The following is a 9899-nucleotide window of genomic DNA, read 5'->3' as shown; positions in this document are numbered from 1 at the left end:
AAAAACCTAAAAAGATATAGATATTCTAATTGAAATGCGGCAAGCCAAACGCATTTCTTATCGATACATGTAACACATGAATATTTTGTAGCAAATAACGAGACACAAACTCAAAAATTAACACACTATACCACCATTTTAACCAGAACTTAATTAGATAATTGGGTTCACAAAGTTATTTAAAAGTATAAGGGTCAAAGTAATAATTTTATTCCATTCACTTCAAGACCAGGCCTATTTCGATATGAACATATATAAAGATTTATGAAATAATTTAATGGGTAAGAACAACATGATATTTTCCAAAAATAATTATATTTGAATAGATTTTGTTACATTGTATTTCTTAATAGCAATACATAAATACATGAATCTATACTCATTTAAGAAAAAAATATTCAGTGAAAGATATACTGGCATATCTGAAATTATGAACATTAGATTATTTTAGGTAGTTTCTTCATTTAGTCAATTAATTGATAGATATATGTATTTATGTATTGCTGATAAAAAATGCAATGTAACAAAATCTATTCAAATATAATTGTTACAAAAAGAGATATACCAGTATATATTGCTATTAAAAGAGATATGCCAGTATATCTTTCACTGAATGTAAAAACAAAATGCAATTTTTCAAAAACAAAGAGATTTGAATAGATTTTGTTACATTGTATTTCTATGAGCACTACATAAATATGTCTATCTATCAATGAATTGACCAAATGAATAATCAACATAAAATAATAAAATGTTCATAATTCCAGATATGTCAGTATATCTTTCACAAAATATATTTTTTCATACTAATTTTTCAATATTATTAAAAGAGAAAATGTTGTCAATATTGATCTAGTAATATGTTTTTACTATTTTTCGTAAAATTAAAAAAAAATAAAAAATATTTTTAACAAGATTAAAATATAATAAAATTTTGTTTCAAAACTATTTTATTAATAATAAATAAAAAATAATTTAACTATGCAATAGTTTGATAAATGTATAACTATTTTGTTTTTCAAAATTGTATAAACTTTTGGTAAAATAATTGATTTTTGATTAATCAAATTATTCTATTTATTTATGGAAATTTTTGATCTAAGAAAATAAGATTTTTGACTTAAGTATAATATATACTCAGATTTATTACCAAGTGTGAACTTATAATCTGACAACTACAACACAAGCTGGAAAAAAAATATTCTCTCATGTTTTCCAATTTTGAATCTATTTTCAACTTCCATTCCCTAAACTACATTTTTATAATTTAAAAAACATCAACTATTTTTATATCTTTAGACTCCTATAATTTAAGTTATGAAAAAAATCACTCTTCAAAATGGCTATTTTATGTTTCTAACCTAGATATAATATATAAATTCAAAACATTAGATTTTTAACTATGAACTTAAGCGAATAATATTTATAATGCTTTAGTTTGTGGTCACTTTACAAGTCAAAATAAATCACATTCAAAGTTTCCAGTAAAGAAAACTAATTCCAGAAATATATTAAAAAGAAACTTTGACCCATTTACTAAACCAAATCTTAGATATTATCTCAAATAACTACAAATATTTTTTTTTAACATTAATGTACAATTTTTACTAATGTCATCTTTTTTATATAAGTGACTAAGATAGAAAAAATAATTAAATAGATTCATAACTGTATTAGTTATAATTATTATTTTATTTTTTATTTTTCTCCCTATCTATAAAATAATAATATCTATAATAAAGGAGAACAAATCTTTGTACCCCCCTATCCACCATTACTATATAACACAACTCATCCATGATTTTAGTTCACAACTAACACAAAAACAAATAAACATACAAAAAAAGAGAAACATTTTTTTTAAAAAGTCCATCATGACGAGGAAGAAGGTGAAGCTTGCTTTCATTGAAAATAACTCGTCCAGGAAAGCAACCTTTCAAAAAAGAAAGAAAGGCATTCTGAAGAAAGTGAAGGAAATCTCGACTCTATGTGGTGTCACTGCCTGTGCCATCATCTACAGTCCCTATACGTCCAATCCAGATGTCTGGGCCATCGACTTCTGGTGTGCGAAGGGTAGTTTCGGATTTCCAGACGTTGCCCGGAGATGGACCAACAAAAAAAAATGGTGGACCAAGAGACCTTTCTCAGACAGAGGATCGCCAAATTGTCTGAGAATCTGAGGAGGCTGGAGAAGGATAACAGGGAGCAAGAGATGATTGAAGTCATGTTCCAATGTTGGGATGGAAGCCTGGAGAGGTTTCATCTCAATATTTTGGATCTCAATGACTTAGGTTATGTGATTGGACAATATCAAAAAGATATTAATCGCAAGATCGAGATTTTGGAGAGTTCTAGTATGGAGATGGGTGAATCTTCTAATACTGCTGTCACTGCGGCTATGGCTCATTCTTTTGAAGGCATTGGATCTTTGGCAGTTGCTTCGGCTACAACTGCTCCAGCCGCTCCAGCCGCTACGATTCATGAGGTTTATTCTTCCTCCACATCCGCTGCTGCCGCAACTTTTTTTAACTCTATTCAGCAACAGCAACATCATCATCAACATCAACAATTTCGTCATCCTGCCACTCCACATGTTGGATTCTATGAGCAAACTCGAAATATGAACCTGAATCAAATTCATAGTCGGATCCAGAGTCGGATCCAGCAACAACCTTTTATGGAGATGATGAACTATCCTGACCAAATGAGTGATGCATATGAGTATATGGATAACCGCCACAACCCCAACCTCCACAACTCCTTCCACCACCACCAGCACCAGCAACAACAGCAAATCCCCAGTGATTCCTCTACTGCTCTGACCACAGTCAGCTCAAGCAGTATCATCCATGTTACCAGTCCAAATCCTACCAATAATACATGGTTCCATTAGGGTTTCAAGAATGGACGTTCACATTTTAATAAGCAAAAAAATAAAATTATTCTCAAGTGCTTTTGCAATTAATTTTTTTTTGTAGCTGTTTTTAATATTGTTGTGGTTTTATTTTACTATCTGAATGATTATGATTTTTCATTTTATGGATTTGTGATGTGTCATTTTTATTTAAATAATATATGATTTCGTTAGCATTTTGAGAATAAATGTTCACAGTCTGATAAGTAAAATAAAAAACTATTCTAAAGTGCAAAATACATTTTATTTTCTTTTAGTTTAAGTTTACCTAAGATATTGGAGTTAGAATCTAGGGTTATGGTGATCACATAATATATTACCAAATTTGGTACTAAGTTTTACATAAAATTTCAAAATGAATTTTCTAATCAAATGTCTAATTTATATTTTAGCTAAAAATAGTTGGAATGTCATTAACGCAGGTGATCACTATTTAAATGTATGTAATTTATCGTATATATGAATTTTGTATATTTAAAATATATATTTTTTACTCTATAAGAAATGTGGATTAGGGTTTATTCTATTTTTAATAGCTCCTTAACAGCAAACATTTAGCTCCTAGTTTATGTGTTTAACTGTATCTTCTTATGATGAAAAATCTAAAATCTAATAGGATCCCTTGGGACATCGTAAAAAGCTTTACAAGGGATGGTTGTTTCCAATCATATTTGGTTACGGGTGGACCAGCATGGCTTCATGAGAGATTATATCGAGAAGCATGTGCCACAAGATATTTAAGATTGAGAAACTCGGAAGTGGAAGCATGTTGGAACCATTGGAGACTGATGCTTTATTTATATGGTTGCTTTTTTCTCTGTTTTTGTTTTACGAGATTTTTTGTTCTTTGGTTTTTGATTAATTATATTCCAACGTGAAAAAAATCTATGTAAAATATGTTGAAACATTGTTTTCGTAGAAAAAATGTTCTTGTAAAAAAATTGAGAATTATAAAAGTTTTTTGGATATTTTGTTTCATTGTTCATGGATTTTATTCTCTGCTTATATCTGTATTTTTGGATATAAGAAGATATTTTTTATCTCCTGGTTCAGGAAATAATATATATATATTTTTTATGAATTTTTTTGTTTCATATGTGTATTATTGTTCTCTAGATGGATGAGGTAAATCAAGATTCATAGTCTTTCTCAACTCTCTAGCTGCGCAAGAAACAAGTAATTAATTTTCATGAAAATATATCAATGTGTAGAAATTATAGATAAATATATGTATCTGTTTGTGTTGGGTATGCTTATTAATAATTAATAAAAATACATTAGCAAACTGTGTCCATATGTTTCTTTTAACATCATATATTATGAAGTATCATAGTCTCTATATAACTGATTATATTTCTTTTACAGAAGTCCATATTCATAATGAAATAACATGTTGAAGAGGGATGGAGAATATATACAGTTCTATAGATCAATATATACAAGTGTACAGATCGATATACTTTTAAAAAATATAACATGCTAGCTTTTTATTTTATTTTTGTAACCAAACATGCTAGCTAATTTATCTATGCTTTAAAAGAACCCCAAATTTTCCTAAATAAAGTCTTATTCATAAAATATGTGGTTACTGAATAAAGTCTCATTAATCAAATATGTGGTTACTGAGTCTATATTATAACTACATAATGTTCTCTTGCAATGATTCAACACTTAAACTAGTCAGATCTGCTATATCAGAACTGTACTCTTATCGTGTTTGACTTGCATTAAAGCATTGATCTATATTGACTCACTAAAACCATGAAGAATGTGAGAATGGCCAATATAGAATTTTAGATATATATATATATATATATTCATGTATAATCACCAATAAAATTGATAATGTTTTTTTGACACATATAGAGAGTATCTTCAGTTTGTATATGTGCATATCCATAATTATCATACGTTAGATTGGCTACTTAAACAAGAACAGTGACTTATGAAATATGTTAGTGATATATCTATCTATAGATATTAAAAAATTATAATGAATTAGTCTCAAGTTTAATCTTTTAGTTTGAAAATCTTACAACAACAGTAAAAAATTAAACTTGATAAATGAATTAAATCTATGATTTATAAAGGAACTTCTCTTTTATTTCCCTTTTTTAAGTCTCAAAATATACCTTGATAAATCTTTAGGGTTAAACATATCTATACGAAAGTAATATCATAATCCCTTAAATATTATCTAAGATATAATAGGATAAGTAACCCGTTGAATGAAATAAATCGAATTTTAAAACAAAAACTTCTAATCATAGCTTATCATTTGCTTATTTTAATGTGTATAAAGTTATACATGTAGTTTGTTTGGGATTGAATACTCTTATTGAACACTATAAAAGGAACATTTATATAATTCAATATTGAATGTGTAGAAAAACCTAAAAGGATATAGATATTCTAATTTGGAATGCGCCAAGCCAAACGCATTTCTTATCGATACATGTAACACATGAATATTTTTGTAGCAAATAACGAGACACAAACTCAAAAATTAACACACTATACCACCATTTTAACCAGAACTTAATTAGATAATTGGGTTCACAAAGTTATTTAAAAGTATAAGGGTCAAAGTAATAATTTTATTCAATTCACTTCAAGACCAGGCCTATTTCGATATGAACATATATAAAGATTTATGAAATAATTTAATGGGTAAGAACAACATGATATTTTCCAAAAATAATTATATTTGAATAGATTTTGTTACATTGTATTTCTTAATAGCAATACATAAATACATGAATCTATACTCATTTAAGAAAAAAATATTCAGTGAAAGATATACTGGCATATCTGAAATTATGAACATTAGATTATTTTAGGTAGTTTCTTCATTTAGTCAATTAATTGATAGATACATGTATTTATGTATTGCTGATAAAAAATGCAATGTAACAAAATCTATTCAAATATAATTGTTACAAAAAGAGATATACCAGTATATATTGCTATTAAAAGAGATATGCCAGTATATCTTTCACTGAGTGTAAAAACAAAATGCTATTTTTCAAAAACAAAGAGATTTGAATAGATTTTGTTACATTGTATTTCTATGAGCACTACATAAATATGTCTATCTATCAATGAATTGACCAAATGAATAATCAACCTAAAATAATAAAATGTTCATAATTCCAGATATGTCAGTATATCTTTCACAAAATATATTTTTTCATACTAATTTTTCAATATTATTAAAAGAGAAAATGTTGTCAATATTGATCTAGTAATATGTTTTTACTATTTTTCGTAAAATTAAAAAAAAATAAAAAATATTTTTAACAAGATTAAAATATAATAAAATTTTGTTTCAAAACTATTTTATTAATAATAAATTAAAAATAATTTAACTATGCAATAGTTTGATAAATGTATAACTATTTTGTTTTTCAAAATTGTATAAACTCTTGGTAAAATAATTGATTTTTGATTAATCAAATTATTCTATTTATTTATGGAAATTTTTGATCTAAGAAAATAAGATTTTTGACTTAAGTATAATATATACTCAGATTTATTACCAAGTGTGAACTTATAATCTGACAACTACAACACAAGCTGGAAAAAAAATATTCTCTCATGTTTTCCAATTTTGAATCTATTTTCAACTTCCATTCCCTAAACTACATTTTTATCATTTAAAAAACACCAACTATTTTTATATCTTTAGACTCCTATAATTTAAGTTATGAAAAAAATCACTCTTCAAAATGGCTATTTTATGTTTCTAACCTAGATATAATATATAAATTCAAAACATTAGATTTTTAACTATGAACTTAAGCGAATAATATTTATAATGCTTTAGTTTGTGGTGACTTTACAAGTCAAAATAAATCACATTCAAAGTTTCCAGTAAAGAAAACTAATTCCAGAAATATATTAAAAAGAAACTTTGACCCATTTACTAAACCAAATCTTAGATATTATCTCAAATATCTACAAATATTTTTTTTTAACATTAATGTACAATTTTTACTAATGTCATCTTGTTTATATAAGTGACTAAGATAGAAAAAATAATTAAATAGATTCATAACTGTATTAGTTATAATTATTATTTTATTTTTTATTTTTCTCCCTATCTATAAAATAATAATATCTATAATATAGAGAACAAATCTTTGTACCCCCTATCCACCATTACTATATAAAACAACTCATCCATGATTTTAGTTCACAACTAACACAAAACAAATAAACATACAAAAAAAGAGAAACATTTTTTTTAAAAAGTCCATCATGAAGAGGAAGAAGGTGAAGCTTGCTTTCATTGAAAATAACTCGTCCAGGAAATCAACCTTTCAAAAAAGAAAGAAAGGCATTCTGAAGAAAGTGAAGGAAATCTCGACTCTATGTGGTGTCACTGCCTGTGCCATCATCTACAGTCCCTATACGTCCAATCAAGATGTCTGGCCATCGATTTCTGGTGTGCGAAGGGTAGTTTCGGATTTCCAGACGTTGCCGGAGATGGACCAACAAAAAAAAATGGTGGACCAAGAGACCTTTCTCAGACAGAGGATCGCCAAATTGTCTGAGAATCTGAGGAGGCTGGAGAAGGATAACAGGGAGCAAGAGATGATTGAAGTCATGTTCCAATGTTGGGATGGAAGCCTGGAGAGGTTTCATCTCAATATTTTGGATCTCAATACCTTAGGTTATGTGATTGGACAATATCAAAAAGATATTAATCGCAAGATCGAGATTTTGGAGAGTTCTAGTATGGAGATGGGTGAATCTTCTAATACTGCTGTCACTGCGGCTATGGCTCATTCTTTTGAAGGCATTGGATCTTTGGCAGTTGCTTCGGCTACAACTGCTCCAGCCGCTCCAGCCGCTACGATTCATGAGGTTTATTCTTCCTCCACATCCGCTGCTGCCGCAACTTTTTTTAACTCTATTCAGCAACAGCAACATCATCATCAACATCAACAATTTCGTCATCCTGCCACTCCACATGTTGGATTCTATGAGCAAACTCGAAATATGAACCTGAATCAAATTCATAGTCGGATCCAGCAACAACCTTTTATGGAGATGATGAACCATCCTGACCAAATGAGTGATGCATATGAGTATATGGATAACCGCCACAACCCCAACCTCCACAACCCCTTCCACCACCACCAGCACCAGCAACAACAGCAAATCCCCAGTGATTCCTCTACTGCTCTGACCACAGTCAGCTCAAGCAGTATCATCCATGTTACCAGTCCAAATCCTACCAATAATACATGGTTCCATTAGGGTTTCAAGAATGGACGTTCACATTTTAATAAGCAAAAAAATAAAATTATTCTCAAGTGCTTTTGCAATTAATTTTTTTTTGTAGCGGTTTTTAATATTGTTGTGGTTTTTTTTTACTATCTGAATGATTATGATTTTTCATTTTATGGATTTGTGATGTGTCATTTTTATTTAAATAATATATGATTTCGTTAGCATTTTGAGAATAAATGTTCACAGTCTGATAAGTAAAATAAAAAACTATTCTAAAGTGCAAAATACATTTTATTTTCTTTTAGTTTAAGTTTACCTAAGATATTGGAGTTAGAATCTAGGGTTATGGTGATCAGTCGGTTATAACGCTTTTTGTACTAAGTTTTACATAAAATTTCAAAATGAATTTTCTAATCAAATGTCTAATTTATATTTTAGCTAAAAATAGTTGGAATGTCATTAACGCAGGTGATCACTATTTAAATGTATGTAATTTATCGTATATATGAATTTTGTATATTTAAAATATATATTTTTTAATCTATAAGAAATGTGGATTAGGGTTTATTCTATTTTTAATAGCTCCTTAACAGCAAACATTTAGCTCCAAGTTTATGTGTTTAACTGTATCTTCTTATGATGAAAAATCTAAAATCTAATAGGATCCCTTGGGACATCGTAAAAAGCTTTACAAGAGATGGTTGTTTCCAATCATATTTGGCTACGGGTGGACCAGCATGGCTTCATGAGAGATTATATCGAGAAGCATGTGCCACAAGATATTTAAGATTGAGAAACTCGGAAGTGGAAGCATGTTGGAACCATTGGAGACTGATGCTTTATTTATATGGTTGCTTTTTTCTCTGTTTTTGTTTTACGAGATTTTTTGTTCTTTGGTTTTTGATTAATTATATTCCCAACGTGAAAAAAAAATCTATGTAAAATATGTTGAAACATTGTTTTCGTAGAAAAAATGTTCTTGTAAAAAAATTGAGAATTATAAAAGTTTTTTGGATATTTTGTTTCATTGTTCATGGATTTTATTCTCTGCTTATATCTGTATTTTTGGATATAAGAAGATATTTTTTATCTCCTGGTTCAGGAAATAATATATATATTTTTTTATGAATTTTTTTGTTTCATATATGTATTATAGTTCTCTAGATGGATGAGGTAAATCAAGATTCATAGTCTTTCTCAACTCTCTAGCTGCGCAAGAAACAAGTAACTAATTTTCATGAAAATATATCAATGTGTACCAATTATAGATATATATATATATATATATCCGTTTGTGTTGGGTATGATTATTAATAATTAATAAAAATACATTAGCAAACTGTGTCCATATGTTTCTTTTAACATCATATATTATGAAGTATCATAGTGTCTATATAACTGATTATATTTTTTTTACAGAAGTCCATATTCATAATGAAATAACATGTTGAAGAGAGATGGAGAATATATACAGTTCTATAGATCAATATACACAAATGTACAGATCGATATAATTTTAAAGAATATAACATGCTAGCTTTTTATTTTATTTTTGTAACCAAACATGCTAGCTAATTTATCTATGCTTTAAAAGAACCCCAAATTTTCCTAAATAAAGTCTTATTCATAAAATATGTGGTTACTGAATTAAGTCTCATTAATCAAATATGTGGTTACTGAGTCTATATTATAACTACATAATGTGGCTCTTGCAATGATTCAACACTTAAACTAGTCAGATCTGCTA

General features: G+C 28.1%; 1 protein-coding gene and 1 pseudogene across 1 annotated transcript; both read left to right on the top strand.

Annotated features, from left to right (window-relative positions):
* The first annotated feature begins 1874 nt into the window (after nucleotides 1-1874).
* Nucleotides 1875-2893, top strand: LOC18014229 (annotated as a pseudogene).
* A 4281-nt stretch (nucleotides 2894-7174) lies between these two features.
* LOC18014228 (agamous-like MADS-box protein AGL80) lies at nucleotides 7175-8179 on the top strand. The gene has a single exon (XM_006419111.1). The coding sequence runs from the start codon at nucleotides 7175-7177 to the stop codon at nucleotides 8177-8179; it is 1005 nt and encodes a 334-aa protein (XP_006419174.1).
* Nucleotides 8180-9899: the final 1720 nt, after the last annotated feature.

This window comes from Eutrema salsugineum, unplaced genomic scaffold, assembly GCF_000478725.1.
Source record: "Eutrema salsugineum unplaced genomic scaffold, Eutsalg1_0 scaffold_32, whole genome shotgun sequence".
NCBI classification, from domain to species: domain Eukaryota; kingdom Viridiplantae; phylum Streptophyta; class Magnoliopsida; order Brassicales; family Brassicaceae; genus Eutrema; species Eutrema salsugineum.
The sequence above is the reverse complement of the archived record's forward strand: the minus strand, read 5'-3'. Positions and strand labels throughout refer to the sequence as shown.

Bases quoted from the DNA above. Each gene is read 5' to 3' on its own strand.
- LOC18014228 (XM_006419111.1), top strand. From the start codon at position 7,175: ATGAAGAGGAAGAAGGTGAAGCTTGCTTTCATTGAAAATAACTCGTCC.